Source organism: Chiloscyllium plagiosum, unplaced genomic scaffold, assembly GCF_037043375.1.
Source record: "Chiloscyllium plagiosum isolate Xiang-an unplaced genomic scaffold, Cpla_swu_hap1 HiC_scaffold_5, whole genome shotgun sequence".
Classification (NCBI taxonomy): Eukaryota; Metazoa; Chordata; class Chondrichthyes; order Orectolobiformes; family Hemiscylliidae; genus Chiloscyllium; species Chiloscyllium plagiosum.
In genome coordinates this window covers 132,041,562-132,065,989 of record NW_028270143.1, presented here as the reverse complement: position 1 = coordinate 132,065,989, position 24,428 = coordinate 132,041,562, and the positions used below count along the sequence as shown (strand labels likewise).

The following is a 24,428-nucleotide window of genomic DNA, read 5'->3' as shown; positions in this document are numbered from 1 at the left end:
GGGTGCACTTCCTGAAGATGAAGTCAGTGGTGACACTAATGGTGACTCCTACCTCCCACATTCTGCAGGAGGAACATTCAACTGCCTTACCATCCATTCCCACTCTTCTGAATTCCCAATGAGACTATGGAAAACTAAAAAAAAACTAGTCACCTTACTAATTGGGCACACAGAACCTTTTTTTTGGTTACAGGAAGAGAATGGGTGGGAGACATGACCAGAGTAGTGTTTCGGGTAAAGCAACCACCTGAACATATTACCTCACTTACCCAGCAGTCCTGTGTTCACTCCTGCTCAGCGTGTGCTCCACCTATACATCAGTTAAGTTTTTATACTTTTAAATTTACCTTCCCATCAAGCCCCTGGTTCTTGCTATTGCTCCTCCCATTTCAAATGCCACAGAGAAAATGAAGACCGCTGAACACACGCATACGGCGTGTTAGTTTTTATTGGTAGAAGGATTGAGTTTCAGAGCCACAAGGTCATGCTGCAGCTGTACAAAACTCTGGTGAGGCCACACTTGGAGTACTGCCAATTATAGGTCGGACGTGGAAGGGTGCTGAGGAGGTTTACTAGGGTGTTGCCTGTCATGGAGGGAAAATCTTATGAGGAAAGGCTGAGGGACTTGACGCTGTTTTCATTAGAAAGAAGGTTGAGAGGTGACTTAATTGAGATATACAAGATAATCAGAGGGTTACATAGGGTGGACAGTGGGAGCCCCTTTCCTCGGATGGCGATGGCTAGCACGAGGGGACATAGCTTTAAATTGAGGGGTGATAGGTAAAGGACAAATGTCAGAGGTAGTTCCTTTTCTCAAGAGTAGTAGGGGCATGGAACGCACTGCCTGCAACCGTAGTAGACTCGCCAACTTCAAGGGTGTTTAAATGGTCATTGGGTAAATATATAGATGGTAATGGAATCATGTAGGTTAGATGGGCTTCAGACTGGTTTCACAGGCCGGTGCAATATTGAGGGCCAACAGACCTGTACTGTGCTGTAATGTTCCATGTTCTAATCAGCTCATGACACACAAGGTGCATCTTGGCTTCAATGGGAATAAGGAAATGGAGATATGAAAGTGGTGATGACTTGCTCCCCCATGTTTCACATCATCTGACAGGCAACAAGTTTAGGAGAAAGTGAGGACTGCAGATGCTGGAGATCAGAGCTGAAAATGTGTTGCTGGAAAAGCACAGCAGGTCAGGCAGCATCCAAGAAGCAGGAGAATCGATGTTTTGGGCATGAAGAAGGGCTCATACCTGAAACGTCGATTCTCCTGCTCCTTGGATGCTGCCTGACCTGCTGCGCTTTTTCAGGCAACAAGTTTACCCCATCTGACAAAGTGAGCACTGTGTCACTGCGAGTCTCCAGTGTGCTGATCTGACTGCATTGGAATAGCTCTGTACATTTACCGTCAAATCACAACACCCACAGCATTGAGGGACGATGGTAGTCATGATATGGAGATGCCGGTGTTGGACTGGGGTGTACAAAGTTAAAAATCACACAACACCAGATTATAGTCCAACAGGTTTAATTGGAAGCACTAACTTTCGGAGCTCTGCTCCTTCATCAGATCCTTCAACCACCTGTTGAAGGAGCAGCATTCCGAATCCGTGATTAAGAAAGTGAATGCAATGTTGTCATTTATCTCAAGAGGGTTGGAATATAAAAGCAGTGATGTGCTACTGAGACTTTATAAAGCTCTGGTTAGGCCCCATTTGGAGTACTGTGTCCAGTTTTGGGCCCCACAGCTCAGGAGGGACATACTGGCACTGGAGCGTGTCCAGCGGAGATTCACATGGATTATCCCTGGAATGGTAGGTTTAACATACGAGGAACGGCTGAGGATCCTGGGATTGTACTCATTGGAGTTTAGAAGGTTAAGGGGAGATCTAATAGAAACTTACAAGATAATACATGGCTTGGAAAGGGTGGTCGCTAGGAAATTGTTTCCGTTAGGCGGAGAGACTAGGACCTGTGGGCACAGCCTTAAAATTAGAGGGGGTCAATTCAGAATAGAAATGCGGAGACATTTCTTCAGCCAGAGAGTGGTGGGCCAGTGGAATTCATCGCCGCAGAGTGCAGTGGAGGCTGGGACGCTAAATGTCTTCAAGGCAGAGATTGATAAATTCCTGATGTCACAAGGAATTAAGGGTTATGGGGAGAATGCGGGTAAGTGGAGTTGAAATGCCCATCAGCCATGATTAAATGGCGGAATGGACTCGATGGGCCAAATGGCCTTACTTCCACTCCTATGTCTTATGGTCTTAACATGGTGTTGTGAGATTTTTAGCATTAAGGGAAGCTTTGGAGCTATTATTCATGTGTTGCCACAACCTCTCCCTTAGTTTCCTTTTAACAACAATCCGAAATTTGTTCTGCTCCTTGTCAAGTCACCAATCAGCACAAGTCCTTTCCTGTTCAGAGGCTTGTAGTTCTGAACATCACTCCTCAGTTCTGATGGATGGAATGGTCAGCAAAGACTAAACTGGTTCTTTCCACCAGGAAACAGGCAGACCGAGGAAGGGTCAATCTAATAGAAATATTTTATTGGTTAGACAAAGGTATTTTTAGATATGCGCTTGCAAGGCAAAGGCATTCACAACTATGGACCAAGTGCTGGAAAATGAGACCATAGCAGTGCACTGATTTCTTTTGCCCAGTGCAGACTTAATAGGCTGAAGGGCCTTTACCTATACTATGGATTTCTATGACGGTATACTTCCACTTGAGTGACACTCCAAAGATGGAGATCATAAATATGAACATTTATGCCTACTGGCAGTCCCTGGGTTGTGGACAGATCCCACTCAAGTCGAATAATACACCAAGTCAGAATACAATGCACGACAATATACAGGAGTCTTTCATATTTACAGGAAACATTAGTATGTCCAGTTTTTAAAGTTACACCCATGTATGAGATTGTATTTGTAAGTGCAAGTATTCGTAAGTTGGCAGTTTGCAATTCAGGGATCCCCCTGTATAAGGGGTGAAGGTAAACGTCTTTACCCACAGAATGGTAAGAATGTGGACCTTCCTAGGACGGCAGCAGTTGAGGTGAACAATCTACAGTGAAGAGGAAGAGAAGGATGTGCTAATGCAGCGAGAGGAAGTGGGAGGTGACTTGTGTGGAATGTAAACATCAGCACGGACTCTGGATTTAACGGCTACAGCTTTTGTGAACCATGTGTTGAATTCAGCATCAAGTTCGTGATTGTAAACTGTTAACAAACTTCACCGAAACGTCGATTTTGCTGCTCCTCGGATGCTGTCTGAACTGCTGTGCTCTTCCAGCACCACTAATCCAAAATCTGGTTTCCAGCATCTGCAGTCATTGTTTTTACCAACCTTCAGCATCGCCAACACTGATAGCTGGCGGTCCAGCAAGTTTAAAAAAATTTATTCATGGGCCAAGAGTGTCACTGGCGAGGCAGCATTTATTGCCCACAGAGTAGTTAAGAGTCAACCACATTGCTGTGGGTCTGGAGTCATATGTAGGCCAGACCAGATAAGAATGACAGCTTCTTTCTCTGAAGGACATTAGTGAACCAGATGGGGTTTTCTGACAATTGACAATGGATTCATGGTCATCATTGGGCTCTTATTTCCAGATTTGTATTGAATTCAAATTCATGGCATGACATAAGTCTTCTTGATGGTCAAACCAAACTCTTCACAGCTGCTCAACCTTGTAATGATCTCCTTCTGACTTTCCCTATCTAATCGGCAACAAATGCCAGCAGTTTCTTTTCCATGGATTCTGCAGGGAAGGGTTGTGGAACTGAACCCTGGGAGTCAATGAATTAATTAGAGAAATTAATTAGAATACACTGGCCTAGAAATTTACCAGGGCTGCCTCTGTTTGTCAGACCGTCTGTTTAAGCCGCTGGAGAAAATATGCAGTTCCCTGAAGCTGCTCAGTGTTAGTTCCAGCTTCCACAACAATGCAATGGGAAGGCTCAGATGCAACAGGGCAACATCAGAACTCTGAGACCCACTGACGTGAAGGTACTGATGTTGGACTGGTGTGATTTTTAACTTTGTCCATCCAACACCAGGTTATAGTCCAACAGGTTTATTGGGGAGTACTAGCTTTTGGAGCACTGCTCCGTCATCAGGTAGCTAGTGGAGTAGTAATCTAGGCTTGTTCAATATATCGCATCAGTTGTATACCACTATGATCTTTTGTTATAAATTCTGTATCCTATGATCCTACTCCATAGCTACCTGATGAAGGAGCTGCACTCCAAAAGCTAGTGCTTCCCAATGACGTGACATGGGACTCATGGAGTGAATGGTCTCTCTGAAACACAGATAAGGGTGGGGGGGAAATATATCTCTGATAGTGGGGTCTGTTTGTAGGTGGCGGAAATGGTGGAGGATGACGTGGTATATCCGGTGGTTGGTGAGGACTGGGGATTTCCTTTGAGGCCTTGGACAGAGGAGAGGGCAAAGGTGTGGGCACATTGTTGCACTTCTTACGATGGCAGGGGAAGGTGCCGGGAGTGGAGGGCAGGATGGTGGAGGGCATGGAGCTGACAAGAGAATCATGGAGGGAATGGTCTCTATCTCCTTTGGGGTCTTGGACAGAGGTGAGGGGTTAGTCCCTTTGGGATCGCTATACTGTCCCCATCAAACACTGCTGAAAATGTGTTGCTGGAAAAGCGCAGCAGGTCAGGCAGCATCCAAGGAACAGGAGAATCGACGTTTCGGGCATAAGCCCTTCTTCAGGAACGTCGATTCTCCTGTTCCTTGGATGCTGCCTGACCTGCTGCGCTTTTCCAGCAACACATTTTCAGCACTGATCTCCAGCATCTGCAGTCCTCACTTTCCCATCAAACACACCCCAGGTCAGAGACAGCGTGGGGTTACATATAGAGAAAATCTCCCAACACAGTGTCCCCCATCAAATACTCCCAGGACAGGGATGGCACGGGGTTAGACATAGAGTAAATCTCCTTCTACACTGAACATATGTAGGAATAGGAAAGCAGTGGAGTATATTTTTCACTCATCCCTTATTGCCCAGAGGGCAGTTAAGAGTCAGTTGTGGGTCTGGAGTCACATATAGGCCAGACCAGGTAAGTTACTTTCCCTAAAGGACATTAGTGAACCAGATGGGTTTTTCTGACAATGCTCATCATTGTTAAGATTTTTATCCCACATCCAGCAAATTGAAATCTGCTCCAGCTGGGTTTGACCTAATTTCTCCAGATTAGCTCAGATTTTTGGGTTAATTTATTGAAAGGATATTGTTTTTTTTGACTAATTTACTGCACGAGTTTAGCCATCAAAAAGTAATAATCCAAAATCAAAAGAAGGAAGAATTTTGAGCAATGTATTTAGTATTTTCTCTTTATATGGATATAGGTGCTGTAACCATTCGACACTTCTATACAATCTTTTTTATTATGGCATTAAACAGCAGCATTTACAATTTATTTACATTTGAAAGCCCCTTCAGTCACTTGGCAACTTTGGACATTGACTGTTTAAATACAAGAATAAGTGCACTGTGCATGTCTGATACACACAGCTGCCAATTGTCTATGGACAGTTTTACACAGAATGCAATGTCGCATTTTAACAACATGGGGGTGTGCATGCTTTGCAGCATGTCGGGCGTCACTCATTTGCAAAACTGCTGATACCGCTCATACTTACACGCAGCAGTGCTCTCTTCCACCAACAGTTACCATTTTTATCTAAAACATTCAGAAGGGCAGCTATGATACTTAAAATATATAAAATAAAACCAACTCATACCCAAACATGTTCAAACAGGGGAAGGATGCCAAGACCCTTTTGTTGTTGAACAGGGAAGTATTCAGACAATGACACATGTTATTCAATGTCCAGGTCCACTCCTGAATATTAAAGCTGCCGAGGGGTTTCAGAGTGGATTGTACAAGTGATTGGGTGAAGAGGCATCGAAGTGAGGAAGCAAAGGTATGCACACTTCAGTTTAGAAATCAGTCAGTTCATATTTCTCGTTCTTCCCATTCCGCCATTCTCACACTATCAGGAAGACTAGAGGGAGGCAGGGGCCAACTCACTCAAGCTGCTAACATTCAGCATTTAAAACCAGAGGCTGCTCAAAGTGTTTGGACCTAAAGGATCCTTGAAGGCTCTTTCAAAATTACCCTACAAACTCACGACCACTTCCATCCAGAAGATACACGTGAACACCACCCCCTGAAAGTTCCCCTCCAAGCCGTTCACCATCCTGACATGGAAATATATTGCTAATCCTAAATCCTGGAATTCCCTCCCTAACCGTATTGTGGGTCTACCAACAGCATGTGGACCGCAATAGTTCAAGAAGGCAGCCACCACCACCATCTTAAGGACAACTAAGAATGGGCAGTAAATGCTGGCCCAGCCAGCGACACCCACGTCCCCTCAATGAATAAAAACACAACACAGAAACAGCAGCTCCCAGACAGACAGCGAATCGTTCCTGCAAGCTGCAATCGACACTCTGAGCAGGTGTGGGTCCTACTCCTGATTACTACCCAGTAACAACTCACCTTCCCTCTTCCAGACTGTATCTGCAATTCCTGTGTGGAACTACGATATCCCTCATCCTCAAATAACCATACTATCACTACCCATGTCAGCTCACCGGCATTTATAAAGATCAGGGAAAGACAAAAAAAGTCGCTTAAAATTAAACCTCTTCTCAAGGTAAGGGAGACTAAAACAGATCAGTCCAAGAGTTGGGTTGTCAATACTGAAGTGCAAGGAAGACTTTAGCCTCAAGGCTATAGATTCAGGCCAGTAGGCCTGATGGCAGATTCTTGCCCGGTATGAATACCCATTGCAATTGGTTTCCAGCAGCATTTAGTCCACTTTGTTCCCTGGGTTCAGTACCAGAGTCAGCCTGAGTGACTGCATCAGTTTAAAGAAAGAGGGACGGGAATTTCGAAGACATCTTTCTCAACCCTCAGGATACCAGCAAGTGACTGACTTTTAAAGTGTAGTCGTGGCTGCAATATAGGAACTGTTACATACGATTAGCACACAGCAAGATCCCACAAACAGCAACAAAGTCACAACTAAATAATGCTTTTGCATTATTCATTAAGAGACAAATATTGGTCAGGGCACCAGGATAATCTCACTGCTTGCCTCTGGAATAACTGTCCTGACATCTTTTAGGTTTACCTCCAACAGTGCTGTAGTACCTCAGCAATGCATGAGGGCATTAGCCTCGATTTTTGGAGTCTCGAGTCTCTGCAGCCTCCTGACACTCAGGGAAGAATGTGCTGGTCAAAGAACAGTGGCTTATATTAATGCACAGAACTGGCTGGGAATTGACTGCAGCAAAGTGAAGCCATCACTTCTTTGGTCAAGTTGAATGTGCACTGGCAGAATTTCGTTTCGCATCGTATCCCTATTCTGCTTTCCTTCAGCATTATTATTGTGGCTTTGGAGTCAAATTCCCAGAGTCAGGAACCCGCCAGGTGACTCCATCTATCGTCTCCCAAAACAGATGAAACATCAACAACGACTTCCTTCTAAACATCCCCATTCTCAATCCAACTGATGACAGACCAGAGAAGAGTTTTTACATCACGGATCAGGCAACATCCATGAATAAACAAACTCATAAAAGCAGGGAACTGCTCTGATGTCTTTGAGGTCAGAAACAGAACACTGGCACAATCATTTGATAAGACCCAGAAAGCTGAGGCTGAAACCTTGGTCAACACACTGATGCAGTACTGAGGGAGAGCTGCACTGTTGGAGGGTCAGTGCTGAGCAAGCGCTGCACTGTAGTTAGGAAGGCAAATGCAATGTTGGCATTCATTTTGAGGGCAAGAATACAAGAGCAGAGATGTACTGCTGAGGGTGTATAAGGCTCTGGTCAGACTGCATTTGGAAGCTTGTGAGCAGTTTTGGGCCCTGCATCTAAGGAAGGATGTACTGGCGTCGAAGGGGGTCCAGAGGAGGTTCACAAGAATGATCCCCAGGTTTGTCATATGAGGAGCGGTTGACAACTCTGGGTCTGCTCATAATAGAATTGAGAAGGATGAGGGTATCTTACTAGTAGTGGATAGAGTAGACATGGCGAAAATGTTGTCACTAATAGAAGAGACTAGGACCTGAGGGCACAGTGTCAGAATGCAGGGACAATCCTTTTGAACTAAGAAAAGGAGTTTCTTCAGCAAGAGGGTGGTTAATCTGTGAAATTTATTGCCACAGAAGGCTGTGGAGGCCAAGTCATTGAGCCTATATAAGACAGAGATAGATAGGTTCTTGAAGAAGATCGGTGCAACATCGAGAGCCAAAGAGCCTGTACTGTGCTGTAATTCTCTATGTTCTAAGGTAGGAGAATGGGATACGACTTTATTCCTTGGAACATAGGAGAATGAGGGGTGATCTTATAGAGGTGTATAAAATCATGAACGACATTGATAGGATGAATGCACAGGGATGGGGATCTGAAAACCAGAGAGCACAGGTTTAAGATGAGCGGGGAAAGATTTAGGAAGGACCTGAGGGGCAACTTCTTCACACAGAGTGGTGCATATATGGAATGGGCTGCCAGACAAGGTGCAATAGCAAGATTTAAAAAACATTTGGATAGGTACATGGATGGGAAGGGTTTAAGTAGGATATGGACCAAATGCGGGCAATTGGAAGTAGCTGAGTGGGCACCATGGTCAGCATGGACCAATTTGGGCTGAAGGGTCTGTTTCTATGCAGTATTACTCTTTGACTCCACAGGGTTTGGAAACATTCCAGCCATGATTGAATGATGGAGAGATTCAATGGGCTGAATGGCCTAATTCTGCTCTTACATCTTATGCATTATGTCCCAGAGCAATTTGGGGGATGGAATGGACACACAGAAGAGAGAAATGCTGCTGTGATAATTGGGGAAGCCCTGACTTCCTCTGAAAAAAGGGCCCTTCCTCTAAAAAAAAAAGAGGGCTCACCTACGACTACCTGAGCAGGTTGATGTATGCCTCACCTCTGCTTTCTCAGGACTGCACGAGCACGTCTGCTGAGATTGTGGGCCCCAAGACCAACCACACAGCAGTTACATTAATGGCAAGGTTCCACTGCTCTCCCATTGAAATAACCCATCACCAGCACTGGAAAGAAGGAATCAGCGAATTGAGTTTGTCTTCAATGTAAATACGTGAACTACAAGTGAGAGAATGAGAGCACATGGATTATACTCAAAACAGCAATCCTTATCCCTACATTCCAATTTCTGATTCTTCGTGAAACTATTTTGTAAGCTTCCAAAATATAGTGCATAAAAAAATAAACCTCCTTTCTACCACATCATTGCAGGCTTTACAGTACAAGCTAGAATATTAACTTTTTTTAAAAAACCTTTTTTTTTAATACGAATCAAAAATACATCTTCACTTATCAGCAACTGGATTAAAGTGTAAATATACAAAAACAAGGACATTGGAGGGAAGGCAGGGGAGGGGCAGGGAAGGGTGGAGAGTAGGGACAACACAAAACAGAAATTAACATAATATAACGATATCTCTTTACTCAGAGAAAAGTGATAGTGGTTTCTAAATCTTCCTCCAACAGAACTTGTTATTAGGGCAATAGAGTCTAACTGCTCTTTGTCGCTTTAAAAGGGAGAATCAAGATTAAAGAAAATTGCTGTCTGCAATCAATGATCTTGTCCTTAATCAATGATGTTGGGACTTAACAGGAGAAGGATCCCTATGATACACTTCCCTGTGATTGAACCCAGGCTGTTCTCTACTTGCAATAAGAGTTTATCAGGCTAGAAATGCAAACTGGTTAAAATAAAATATTTAAAGATACAGTTTCACTCTCTCATCCTGTGTTCTCTCCTGCAGCAGAAAGCCGTCCCCTGAACAAACAGTCCAGCGTTTGGAGCATGGTTGGGTGGAGGAAAGTAGGGGGAAGGCTCTCCTGGAGTTAGGAGACAGGTGGATCCTTTGTGTGTGACAGGTTGCTGCTTGATAGGAGGGACAGTGGGTCATCATCCGTGGGATCCAGGTTTAAGTTGTCTTCAGGCTGAAAGTACGGAGAATCTCCAAGCTCAAATAAAACCGGGAGGTCCCCTATATCACTGGTGTTGGTGTCTACCATTAGTAGAGGTGGGGCATTGTACTGGACAACTTGCTTTCCTAAACAAGAGAGGAGACACACAAGTTATTCAATTGTGCAGTGCAACTGAGGATATGAACAGAATGGGATTTGGTATCACAGTGACATAGGTCACACAATCCACAGATACAAGGCTCACTTTCCAATTGGACCCAGCAGGTCTCAGCTGTGGACTCATTATAGAATTGTTTGTTCTTAAAGCATATCTTTACACACACTTCTTTCTTCTTTGGGGAAAAGTAGGATAGGTCAGCAGGATTCTCCTGGCATGCTGATTATTTGCCCAATCAATAAAGTGATAAGCAGTCCATTGCGGCAAACAAGTCCTGGTGTTGGACATGAATCCAAGCTTCTGACCGATTGATAGGGATACTGTCACTACGTCATAAGACATTGTGTTGAAATCATTGCAGCTGGACTAGGGAGAGGGTCATCATTCTGCAAGCAAGCATGTCAGGATTCTAATGCTCAGTTCCTGCCATAGTGGTAATGATTATGCCACTGGCTTGGATTAGCGATCCAGAGAGACAAGTTTAAATTTCACAATGGGAGTTGGCGAACATGAAATACAATTGATGCATATGTAATAAAAAGCTTGTAAATAAGAAATATAAACTGCAGGAGGCCAACCAGCCCCTCATGTTTGTTTTCAATGAGATCATGGTTAATCTGCGACTCCAACACCATTTTCCTGCACTATTCCCATCTCCCTTGATATAAATGGATCAAGAATGAGGGGGCACAGATTTAAAACAGGTCTGCGAAGGAAATAAACGTGATGCAAGAAGAAGCTTTTACACACACCAAATGGTTCAGGTCTGGAATACACTGCCTGGGAATGTGGTAACGATGGGGTCAATCAAGGCATTCCAAAGGGCAGTACTTAAATTCAAGTAATGTGCCGAATTACAAGAAATGGGCTGCAGAATGGCACTAAGTCATGAAGCTTGTTCAGAGAGCTAGTCTAAGCCGAATGGGTTGAGTGGCCTCCTTCTGCACTATAACATTTCTGTGATATCTTTGACACATAGAAATCTATCCGTCTTAGTCTTGAACATGCCGAACAGCTTAGCCTCCACAGCCCTCTTGGGAAGAATTCCAAAGATTCCTCACCAAGTGAAGAGATTCCTTCTAATCTTAATTGTAAGTGGCCTGTCTTTATTCTAAGACTTGTCCGCTGGCTCACACAGCTCAATCTGCATTCACCCCGTTTCTAACCTGAATGAATTTTGTATCTTTGAATGAGATCACTTCTCCTTCTTCTAAACCCCATAGAATATAGGCCCAGTCTCTTTAACTTTTCCTCATATGACAATCTTTCTGTTATCTTTAAACAGTTGCATGGAAGAACAGGACTTGTACATAGTTGCAAAGGAAAAGACATTTTATTGAGGTTTTTCATCTTGAACAAATCAGGACAATTCATAAGAGTACCAATTCAAGGGCAAAGCTAATACTTATACTACATGAAAGGAGAATTCTGATTGGGAAAGACATTACCATGGAAACTACAACCATTCAACAGCTACCTGCCAGGCTTGGTTTCCATTTTAAACCAGGCAGGTAGACTCTGATGGGTCAAGGCAATGAACCAGTGAATGGCTGTCACCTGTTGTGTCAAGTTGGTGTAGTGTGTGTATGTGTTCTTTCTGTAATGAACAGGACCCTCATGTAAAACAGATCATGGCTGGCATTCTACAAGAGTTACACTTGCCTCACCATCCGCAAACCTATCAATGTCAAACACAAATCTGCTGAACAATTGGGTTGCCATGAACCTCTGGGGTAGCAATTTCCAAAAGGTTCACAGCCTTGAATAAGAGACTCTCTCATCTCAGTTCTAAATGGTTGTGTTCTTCTCCTGAGCATGTTATCCTAGATCTAAACTCCCCAATCAAGGGAAATATTCTCCGAGTTTCTTTCCTGTCAAGACCTTTAATCTTCTATGTTTCATTAAGATCACCTTCCAATCAGCTCCAGGCCCATTCTATTTGCTTACATTTATGTCAAAACAATAATCTCCATGGAGGGTTGGAAGAGGGGTTACAAAGACATTTTAAAGAAGTAAATTGAGAACATAATAGAAAACCAGCACACTTGCCTTTTAGTTAGGCATTTGTGGAGTGGAACAGTAAGTCTATCAATTTATATCTCTATTGCTCTGAATATAAATGGAAACTGGCAAGATCAATAATACAACATTTCTGACTAAATCTGCAATATTTGAAGCTGAGCAGGGAGTTCCATTGGTGAACGTGTAAAGGTTAATGCCATAAGTAATTCACTCACAAAACAGATTCCTGTATTACTGCCTTTTATAGGATTCTGTTGTGCGCTTCGTTTGCCTATGTCCAGAGCTGAAAAATAATTTGGTGGTTGTGAAATTCTTTCAGAATTCACAGGGATGGATGAGAAAGAAGTCAGATAAGTGCAAATCCTTTCCTCTGCAGAGAACTCACATCCAATGGAAGACATTTTAACTCAGAGCAGACAGCATTTTGGGAAATATCCCCAGGCCTAGGTTTAAAAAAATTTTGCAATCTCCCTTTAAGTTACCTGCATCCAAAGTGCTTGTATCTGTCCCCGAACCTTTCTGATCCTGAGAGCCCATCATAACTTGCATCTGCAAAGTTAATTAGCAGAGAGAGAAAAAAAGGTCAGTAATTTGGGAAAATTAATAAAAAAAACTAGCTTTATCAAATGTTTACTTCAAAGCACAGCTCATAACAGAGCCTCCCAAAACAGAGGGAGCAGGAACCCTCCCTTATGTAGGTTAATGCTGGACAAGAGTCATGTGTGACATGAAATATCACTGTTTCTTTCCACTGAGTTAAAAATCACACAACACCAGCTAATAGTCCAACAGGTTAGTTTGGAAGCACTAGCTTTCAGAGCGCTGCTGATGAAGGAGCAGCGCGCTGGAAGCTAGTGTTCCAAATAAACTTGCTGGACTATAAGCTGGTGTTGTGTGACTTTTAACTTTGTACACCTCGTCGAACACCGGCATCTCCAAATCTTTCCACTGATGCTGCCAAATCTATTTAAAACCAAAAGACACTTTCCTTTCATTTTAAATTTTCATTATCCATGGTAATGCGCTTTAATTATAATTACTTTCTCTGATGAGAAAGGTCCCACAGTACCAAACTATAGCTTTCATATTGATTCTAAGGGGAAAATCTGATTCACTTCAGGTCATTACACTAAATATGGTGCTTCTCTGGATCAGAAGTAGAATAATGAATGAGGATTACTCTACTTACTTCTTCTAGGTTCCCCTCCACATCTGGCAAGTTCAGGTCAATGGCAGACAGCGAGGGGTTAAACAGCTGCAAATGAAAGAAAGCACAGTTAATTTCCAAACTTCGACCAAAACACAGTAAAACAGCTCCCTCTGTTGACTGAATGGATAAAGGTACTACATAACACGCATAGAAATACACAGCTGACCTGTTAGCACAGGGATCAGGAGCTTTAACTCCCACTTGACATTGCTACAAGGACATGTTACTCAACCGATTTAAAGTCTTTCCAAGTAAGTGTTCCAGAATTTTCTTTACATATGCTCATATTTTGTCACCGCTTGATAAATATGCACAGAAATAATTTAATTTAGAAGGAGTGGCAACTGATATTTTCTTTTATTCAATGAGCTGGCATTCATCCCGAATAGCCCTCGACAAAGCAGGGTGAGCCAGCTTCTTGAAGGCAACTAAGTGGTTAAAGGTCAAGCTGCAAGTCTGCACTCACGTATCAGCCAGACAGGCTGATTTAATTTCTCACAGGACATGAACAAACCACATGGATTTTTACAGCAGGTTGGTAATTTAATGGTCCTCATTACATAAACCAGGCTTTTATTCCATATTTATGTAATTAAATTCAAATTCCAGAGCAGCAGCAGGAGAATTAAATCCCCAGTTCACAACCAAAGCAAACTCACATCTAAAAGCGTGCTGGATTCCATATTGAAAGTCTGTCCTGATAGTAGGTTTTGTAGGTTATCCAAACTCGAATCAATTCTATCCAAGTGATTGGAGAAATCATTTCTGCAGAAGAAGAGAAAATGAGAAATAATGCTTTAACTTAGATTGTTTTAAGGTAAGACATTTTCTGTTCCATTACCGTATGTCATTTTTCCAAAAGAATTCCAGGAAGGCTAGGGACAGAAGTGCATGGTAGGTGTCTTCTTATTTTTGATTTTTTTTGTGAAGTGGAGACTGAAACAAGAGACAGGTGTTTTACAAACCAGTGTTTGAAAGAGTGGCTGCAGTTTTGATGGAAAGTAACACAGTAGCCATGGCAGGCATTGCAAATAACTGTTTAAACAATCAGTAAGTGAAGTTCATTTAGCAGAGGGTCTGGAGCCAAGGGTGTGTAATGATACAGCTCTTGTTGGCAATACTAAGCCGATTGATAACTGTCACTCATCCTGCAAACCAATGGCAGAGACCTTTTGCTTGCTAACAGCTGTGTAATTGGTTCTGCAGTGGCTGAGCAGCTTGGAGCTGAAAACAAGTTACAAGAGTGACAGAAATAGAGAGAGAGACAAAAAGAAATGTGTAGATCTTCACCCAACCCAGAAGCTCTGTTCTCCATATTCACAGTTCTCCACAGTTTGAACCTGAAGAAAGTTAGCTTTCCTGCAGCAGGTGCTGGAAGCTGTAACTTCTAAATTGTAAAATCAGAGGCATTTTCCAAGTGTATTAGTAACTTGTTACAACCCAGTGGAAGCATCCGGAGAAAGACATCTGAACAAGAGGTCTGGCCAGTTGAAAACAATTGTCTTATTGGAAGCAGGGAAATAAAGACCACTGAACTGATTTTCCAGTTTTTCTATGTCTTCCAATAATCTATTTTCTCTAATTAAAAACCTAAAGAATTGTGGATGCTGGAAATCAAAAACATAAAAATTGCTGGAAAAGCTCAGGAGGTTTGGATGCATGTGGAGCGAAATGTAGCGAATCTCTGAAGAAGGTTCACTGGTTCTGAAATGGTAACTCTGCTTTCTCTCTATGGATAGTGCCAGATGTGTGTGTATGAACGCGTGTGTGAACATGTGTGAGAGAGAGAGTGAGTATGAGAGAAAAATGAGTTTATTTTATGGGGATTTTTTTTTGTTAAGTGTTATATGTTAATGGTCTATATCTGTTTAAAAGCAAAATACTGCAGATCTTGGAAACCTGAAACAAACTGAAAATACTGGAGAATTCTGGCAGCATCTCTGGAGAGAGAACCATCAGAATTCCTTAAGGAAGACTCAGAATGTTAACTCTGTTTCTCTTTCCACAGATGGTGCCAGATCTGCTGAGTGTCTCCAGATCTGCTGAGTGTCTCCAGCAATTTCTGTGTTTGTTTATATCTGTTTGGCTGTAGCCAGAGTCTAATTATTTGTAATAAAGAATAATTCTTGGTTAGTACAGAAACCTGGCCCGTGGTTTCTATCAACCCTAGTCTGTGAAAGTCAGGTAAATTGAGGTATTGTGCATATCATAGACACAAAATCTTTAATATTTGGGGCTCCGGCAATAGTGAGGCTCAGTTTACAGCATGGCACCCCAGTGGGGTGAAACAAAAGCCAACTATGATTTTAAAAACACAGTAGTTGTTCCATAAATTTCACCACCTTTTCCACTTTCAAATATGTAAGTGGTCAAAAGGTGTGGGTGGAAGAGCTGTTCATCAGCCTCAAGCTGCACTTGCTCCTCTTTCAGGAAGCAACCTGGGAAAGGGCTGCATCGTCTCTTTATTAGCATGGCTGAGATTGGGAACACAACAAGTGGAGGAAATCAACCTGGTTATACCACAGCTAGATCTCTCAGAATGCAGCACAAGTTAATAAATTGGCAATTTCAAACTGATCTAATGAATGACTTTTCATACGAATATGACCCTTTTTGAGTCAGCATCATGTCAAAGGTTGAAGTCCCCTCAATTTCACCAGGAGGCCACTATTCATTCAACTTTGGATCTGTCACCTCTTCACAGTGTTTGGAGAGAGACCAAGTCACCAATCATTAAGCAAAACAAGAACATACTCACTCAATCTGAAAAGTGCCAAGACACCAAGACAGAGAAACACAGTGGAAGTTGAGTGAGGGAAAGAAAGATAGAGACAGAGGGAGAGAAAGTCAAACACAGAGTAAGACACGTAGCAGAACTCAGAACTGGAGAGGGGCACATACACATGGAGACAAAAACAAATGGATAGAGAAAAACACACAAAAGCAATTTTGACATAGAAAGTTACAAAGGCAAGTTTTACATCCACTTCAAGAGTCATGGAGTCCTACAGCATGGAAAAAGACCCTTCGGTCCAACTCATCTGTGCCAACCAGACATCCCAATCTGACCAAGACTCATTTGCCAGCACTTGGCATCCCTTTAAACCCTTCCTATGCATATACCCACCCATATGCCTTTGAAATACTGTAATTGCATCAGCATTTCACCACCGCCTCTGGCAGCTCGTTCCATACGTGTCCCACCCTCTATGTGGAAAGTTACAACACAGAACATTACAACGCAGTACAGGCCCTTCAGCCCTCAGTATTGCACTATCCTTAGAAACCAATCTGAAGCCCATCTAACCTACACCATTCCATTCTCATCCAATGACCATTTAAATACCCTTAAAGTTGGCGAGTCTATTACTGTTACAGACAGTGCATTCCATGCCCCTACTACTCTGAGTAAAGAAACAACCTTTGACACCTGTCCTATATCTATCACCCCTCAATTTGAAGCTATGTCCCCTCGTGCTAGCCATTGCCATCCGAGGGAAAAGGTTCTCACTGTCCACCCCGATCTAACCCTCTGATTATCTTATATGTCTTAATTAAGTCACCTCTCAACCTTCTTCTGATTAGATTAGATTGGATTGGATCCCCTACAGTGTGGAAACAGGCCCTTCGGCCGAACAAGTCCACACCGACCCTCCAAAGAGCAACCCACCCAGACCCACTCCCCTCCACCTAACACTAGGTGCAATTTAGCATGGCCAATTCACCTAACTTGCACATCTTTGGACTGTGGGAGGAAACTGGAGCACCCGAAGGAAACCCACGCAGACACGGGGAGAATGTGAATAACTCCACACAGACAGTTGCCCAAGGCGGGAATTGAACCTGGGTCCCTTGCACTGTGAGGCAGCAGTGCTAAATACTGAACCCTACAGGTAGTTAGGTAGGTAAATAAAATGTTGTCATTCATCTCGAGGGGACTAGAATATAAAAGCAGGGATATATTTCTGAGGCTTTAAAAGACTCTGATCAGACCACATTTAGAGTATTGTGAGCAAATTTGGGCCCCATTCCTCAGGAAAGATGCATTGGGCTTGGAGTGGGTTTGGTGGAAGTTCATGAGAATGATGCCAGGAATGAAAGGAATGTTTGAGGATTCTGGGACTTTACTTGAGAGTTTAGAAGGATGACTGGGGATCTGATCGAAATTGTCAGAATACTGAATGGCCTAGACAAAGTGGGCGATGGGAAGATGTTTCCACCGTCAGGAGAGATGAAGACGCGAGGGCACAGCTTTCGAGTAAAGGAAGAGCTTTTCGAACGGAGATAAGGAGAAACATCTTCAGCCAAAGAGTGGTGAATCTGTGGAATTCACTGCCACAGAAGGCAGTGGAGGCCAGGTAATTGAGTGTATTTAAAACAGAGATAGATAGGTTCTTGATTGCCAAGGAGATCAAAGGTTACAGCAAGGAAATGGGAAAATGGGGTTAAAAAACCTATCAGCCACGACTGAATGGCAGAGCAGACACGATGGGCAGAATGACCTAATTTCTGTTCCTACGTCTTATGGTCTTAAACCTTTCCGCTCTCACCAGAAACCGATGTTCTCTAGTTTTGCACTCTCCATACTGGGAAAAAGAGCATGGCTATTCACCCTATCCCTGTTCCCCATGATTTTAGAAATCTCTATAAGGTCACCCCTCAACCTCCAACACACCAGGAAAAATGCTCCAGCCCATTCAGCCTCTCTCCCTGTAGCTCAATCCCCGAGTCCTGGCAACATCCTTGTAAATCATTTCTGCACTCTTTCAAGTTTAACAAATTCCTTGCTATAGAAGGGCGACCAGAATTGTTGGCAGTATTCTCAAAGTGGCCTCACCAATGTCCTGTATTACCGCAATATGACATCCCAATTCCTACACTCAACATTCTGACCAGTGAAGGCTAGATTGCCAAAAGCCTTCTTCATCAGCCTGTCTACCTGCGACTCCACTTTCAAGGAACTATGCACCTGCAGCCCTAAGTCTCTTTGTTCAGCATCATTCCTCAGGGCTTTTCTATTAATAGTACAAGTCCTGTCCTGGTTTGCCTTACCTCACATTTCTCTAAATTAAACTCCAACACCTCACATGCAACACCTCACATTTCTCTAAATTAAACTCCACTGTCACTCCTCAGTTCATTTCTAGAATATAGAAAAGTACAGCACAGAACAGGCCCTTTGGCCCACAATGCTGTGCCGAGGTTTATTCTTAATGTAAAATATAATAACTTAACCTATACACCCCTCAACTCACTGCTATCCATGTGCATGTCCAGCAGCCGTTTAAATGTCCCCAGTGACTCTGCTTACACCAACACAACTGGTAATGCATTCCATGCATTCACAACTCTCTGTGTAAAGAACTTTCATCTGTCATCTCCTTTATACCTTCCTCCTAATATCTTAAAACTATGACTCCTCATACCAGTCAATCCTGCCCTGGGGAAAAGTCTCTGGCTATTGACTCTATCTATGCCTCTCATTACCTTGTATACCTCGATCAGGTCTCCTCTCTTCCTCCTTCTCTCCAGAGAAAAAAGTCCGAGCTTATTCAACCTTTCTTCATAAGGCAAGCCCTCCAGTTCAGGCAGCATCCTGGTAAACCTTCTTTGCACCCTCTCCAAGGACTCTGTATCTTTCCTATAATAGAAGGGCCTTTGCCCGAAACGTCGACTCTCCTTCTCCTTGGATGCTGCCTGACCTGCTGCGCTTTTCCAGCAACACAGTTTTAAGCTCTTTCCTATAATAGGCGACCACAACTGGACACAATATTCCAAGTGTGGTCTTACCAGGGACTTGTAGAGCTGCAGCAAAACCTCGCGACTCTTAAACTCGCTCCCCCTGTTAATGAAAGCCAAAACTCCATATGCTTTCTTAACAACCCTATCCACTTGGGTGGCAACTTTGAGGGATTTATGTACTTGCACACCCAGATCCCTCTGTTCCTCCACACTGCCAAGAATCCTGTCTTTAATCCTATATTCAGCATTCGAATTCGACCTTCCAAGATGCATCACTTCATATTTATCCAGGTTGAACTCCATCTGCCATTTCTCAGCCCAGCTCTGCATCCTGTCTATGTGACGCTGCAACCTGCAGTAGCCTTCTATGCTATCGACGACAGCTCAAACCTTTGTGTCATCTGCAAAATTACTAACCCACCCCTCAACCTCCTCATCCAAGTCATTTATAAAAACTATAAAGAGCAGAGGCCCAAGAACAGAGCCCTGCGGGACTCCACTCAACACTGACCTCCACGCAGAATACTGACCTCCAGACAGAATACTTTCCATTTACAACCATTCTCTGCCTTCTGTCAGCCAGCCAATTCTGAATCCAGATAGCCAAATCTCCCTGTATCCCATACTTCCTGACTTTATGAATGAGCCTACCATGGGGAACCTTATCAAATGCCTTTCTGATCAAGGTCTTGGTGTAGTCTGAGATAACCATCCTCATTGCCCACTACACCTTCTATTTTGCTGTCATCTGCAAAGCTACTAAATATACCTCCTATATTCACATGCAAATAGTTTATACAAATGACAAAAAGCAATGGATCCAGACCGATCCTTGTGGCACACTGCTGGTCACAGGCCTCCAGTCTGAAAGGCAACCCTCTACCCATCACCTTCTGTCTCCCACCTTTAATCCAATTTTACATCCAATTGGTTAACTCCCCAGATCCCATGTGATTTAACCTAACTAACCACTCTACCATGCAGAACCTTGTCGAACACTTTGCTGAAGTCTATACAGACGTCTACTGCTCTCCCCTTATCAATCTTCTTGTTACCTCTTCAAAAAAACCATAACAAGCCATGCTGCATCTGGATAGGATGCTTTCCATGGTGCAACTATAAAAATTGGTCATTGCGAACATGCCAAAGTTCCTTAGCCTCCTGAGGAAGTAAAGGCATTGGTGTGGTATCTTGACTGCAGCGTCAACGTGGGTGGACCTGGACAGATCACTGGCGATATCTACTGCTAGGAACTTGGAGCTCTCTACCTCAGCACCATTAATACAGACAGTGGCATGTCCTCCTCTGCCCGTCTTAAAGTGGATGACTAGTTCCTTCATTTTGCTGACACTGAAGGAGATTGTTGTCTTTACATCATGCCACTAAGCTCTCTCGCTCTTTGCTGTACTCTAACTCGTCATTGTTTAACATCTGACTCAGTACAAGCAAACTTGTAAATTGAGGTGGAGCATAATTTAGCCACACAGTCATGTATAAGGCGTATAGGGGCCGAGTACACAGCCTTGCGGGGCACTGGTGTTGAGGATTATTGTGGAGGAGATGCTGATGTTTGTCCTTATTGATTACGGTCTGGAAGTAAGGAAGTCAGGAAGTCGAGGATCCAATTACAGAGAGGAAAGCAGAGTCCTAGGTCTCAGAGGTCGAAGATGAGTTTGCATCTTTGCATTCTACAGCTTTGATGCAGGGTAAATTCACAGGCATTTCATCCACGGTGCTGATGTGACTTAATGGATAACTATTTGTTTTTGTCACTTTCTAATTGTGAATCATCGCAACCCAGCAACTTTAGCAGAGGTCTCTTGGTAGTACCTTAGCAATTCTGTTTTTATTATAACAACATTGAGCTGTTTTGAAACAATAAAGTGCCTACATCAATTAGCTGTTTGAAATTTTTGTTGGACTTTTATTTGGGCCACCTGTTTGGATATTAATATATATTGATAATTTTTAGAAAGCAATGTGAACTTCCAATTAATGAATGAAAGGATGGTATTCCAATATTTTGTGGTTCAAAACGTTGACTATAATGAAAAGACTAAAAGCTGAAGCAATTAAGCATTATTATTGTTGACAACTTGCACTTCAAATTACAGAAAGTAATACCTTGCATTTTAAACACAAACACAAAAAGACTTGACAGGTAGACACAATACCGGTCCTTTAAGTGGTCGTACCATACCCCCAGAATCAGTCCAAAATTATACTTAATTGGAGACATCTGCCTTTTTCCTTTATCTATCCAGTTACATCTAGCTTGATAACTGTCATTTGTAATGGGAGCATTACTGCAGATCTTCTTTCTGGTGTGAAAGAAGATTTTAATTTGTTTGAGATTTTTTACAAAATTCAAGTTCGTGCTTCCACTCACATTCTGGCAAGTTTATGGGCGGCACGGTGGCTCAGTGGTTAGCACCGCTGCCTCACAGCACCAGGGACCCGGGTTTGATTCCTGCCTTGGGCAACTGTCAGTGTGGAGTTTGCATATTCTCCCGGTGTCTGTGTGGGTTTCCTCTCACATCCAAAAATGTGCAGGCCAGGTGAATTGGCCATGCTAAACTGCCCATAGTGTTAGGTACATTAGTCAGGGGTAAATATAGGATGGGGGAATGGGTCTGGGTGGGTCACTCTTTGGCGGGCCGGTGTGGATTTGTTGGGCCGAAGGGCCTGTTTCTATACTTAGGGTATTTAAAATCTGAACCATCGGGCCTTTAGACTTCCCCTTAGCTCTGTCAAGTCAGCACAATCTCAGGGCTGCGTCCTGAAGGGACCGATCCAGATACAAGTGAAAAATGAGAAGGGGGTCGTCTCCTAGCTGCAGATGGGCTATGACTAGGGAATATCCTACTTTTTGAATGTAATATTTTCTACAGAAGGTAGAAAGCACAGAGAATAGCAGCATATATCTGTCATTAGGAAAATGCTAAAGTCTATTATAAAGAATGTAATAGCAGAGCATTTAGATGTACATAACATGATCAAGCTGCATCAGCATGGCTTCATGAAGGGGAAATCATTCCTAACAAATATGTTAAAATTCAGGAAGGAGTTAACAAGCAGGAGAAAGGGGGAAACCAGTTGAAGTAATATATTTGAATTTCCAAAAGGTGTTGATAAGGTATCACATAGCAGGCTACTTAATAAGATATACACGAAGAGAGGATTGGCTTACTGATAGAAGACAGAATTGGGGTAAAAGGTGGCATTTTTAGGATGGCAACCTTTATCTAGTGGATGGTCACAGGAATCAGAGTTAGGACCACAATTATTCACAATATATATATAAATGGTTTGAATAAGGAAAGTGAACACACTGTCAAGTTATGACATAAAACAGATGGGAAGACAAGTGGTGAGGATGACTCAAAGAATCTGCAGAGGGATATGGACAATTTAACAAATGAGCAAAAAACTTTGCAGATGGAATATACTGTCAGAAAATGAGGTCATGCACTTGATCAGGAAGATGAAGAGATAAAATGTTATTTAACTAGATAAAGCCACAGCACAGAGAAATTTGAGCGTCATTGTACAAGAGTAACAAAATGCTAACATTCAAGTTCAGCAGATAATAGGGAAGGCACATAGAATGTTGGCCTTTAATTCAAAGAGAATAAAGTATAAAATTAAGGACATTTTGCGAAAACTAGTCAGATCACACGTAGAACACTGAACAGTTTCGGTCCCCTTCTCTAAGTAAACGTACACTAGCATTGGTGACAGCCCACAGTAGGTTGACCAGCTTATTCTGGTTATGGGGAGATTTTCTCATGAGGAGAGGTTGAGTAGGTTGGAGTCCTGTAATCATTGCAGACCTTACTGAAACACGAGATTCTTAAGGGATTGACATGGTAGCTGCAGAAAACCTGTTTCCCCTGCCCTGTGGGAGAGACTCGGAGCAGAGAGCACAACCTCAGATTAAGAGACTGCCCATTTCTTCTCAGAGGGTAATGATCCTGTAGAATTCTTTACCGTGGACCGTTGTAGAGGTTGAAAAATGTAGTGCTGGAAAAACACAGCAGGCCAGGCAGCATCCGAGGAGCAGGAGATTCAATGTTTCGGGCATAAGCCCTAATTCAGAGGTTGGGTCATCAAGTATATTCAAGGCTGAATTAGACACATTTTTAATCAGAAAGGTAATCCAAGAGATATGGGATAAGGCAAAAAAATTAAGCTGAGGATTATCAGAACAGGTATCTCACTGGATAACACAGCAGACCCATTGGGCTGAATGGCTTACTTCTGCCCCTAGGTTTGTATAATAACTACAAACAGACTTTGGATGGAATGGATTGATTAGTATTTATTCAATCTAGACTTGCCGGAATCAAAAAAGGGCAAATATTTATTTCAGCTTAAAATGGTGAGTAAAGCTGTGATAAACATCTGAAACTTTGTTCACTGGAAAGGTTGATAGTGTATAACTGAACCAGAGAGAACAGAAAGTCCAGTGTTTGATACAAACACAAAAATTCCAAGCAAGGCAGCAAGTGTGTACCAGTTTTCCTTATGGTTTGGTTGGGTGCTGATAGGAATAGAAGTGAATTTGACAGAGTCCAAACAAATCCCAGTGGATGATCTACCTCCAGATCAAATCTGTATAAACATAATTTGTTATTAGTTGAATTGACAATGTGGAAGGCAATTGTTGATTACAAATCAGAACAAACTGAAAAGAGAACTTTTCAACAACAACACTAGAACTAATGTGATGATGCTATGGCTTTAAGAGGGTATTTTGGAATGTTTTATTTACAAAGAGATAGAATGAGAGATGTAGAACTGTCTGTAAAGAAGGTAAACAGCTTGGGAGGTCTTTGTATTTAAAAAGAGTTGGAACAATGGAGGCAGTCTGGCTGGGTGTGGCCAGCTCTCTCAAACCAGGCTTTATAGTTTTTTTTAGTTTTTATGTTTACTTTTAAGGAATTGCTGTTTGTGGACTTGAAGTATAGCTATCTTGTCCTTTTCTCAGTTACAGCTAGAAGCTAGGGTTTCTCTCTGCTGCTAAATTACCCAAGAAACAAATCTATTTTTCTGATTTTATCTTTTTGCCAAAGGGTGTGTTTATGGGATGTTACTATATTGGAACAGTTAGTTAGTAATAGTTACTCTATCTACTGTGAAGTTTTCCAATAGAGTCAAGTTATTCTAAATTCCTCTTTCCCTGGTTGTATTTTAACTATGGCATTTAAACAAATTGTGTTTTAGTTAATGTTGGGCAGTTTGACCAATTGAATTGCATCTGGAACATAGCGTGTTCCA

At 42.6% G+C, this 24,428-nt stretch overlaps 1 protein-coding gene across 2 annotated transcripts in view; it reads right to left on the bottom strand.

Moving 5' to 3' along the window:
• Positions 1-5,393: 5,393 nt before the first annotated feature.
• Positions 5,394-24,428, bottom strand: part of hsf1 (heat shock transcription factor 1) — a 105,411-nt gene continuing 86,376 nt past the window's right edge. For both annotated transcript variants that reach the window (XM_043690949.2, XM_043690950.2), the window contains 4 exons: positions 14,066-14,171; positions 13,386-13,451; positions 12,679-12,745; positions 5,394-10,142 (listed from right to left, as the gene is read on the bottom strand). In XM_043690949.2, coding sequence (XP_043546884.1) covers positions 9,931-10,142; positions 12,679-12,745; positions 13,386-13,451; positions 14,066-14,171 — 451 coding nt within the window. In that variant the 3' untranslated portion in view covers positions 5,394-9,930. The remainder of the gene's footprint in view (positions 10,143-12,678; positions 12,746-13,385; positions 13,452-14,065; positions 14,172-24,428) is intronic.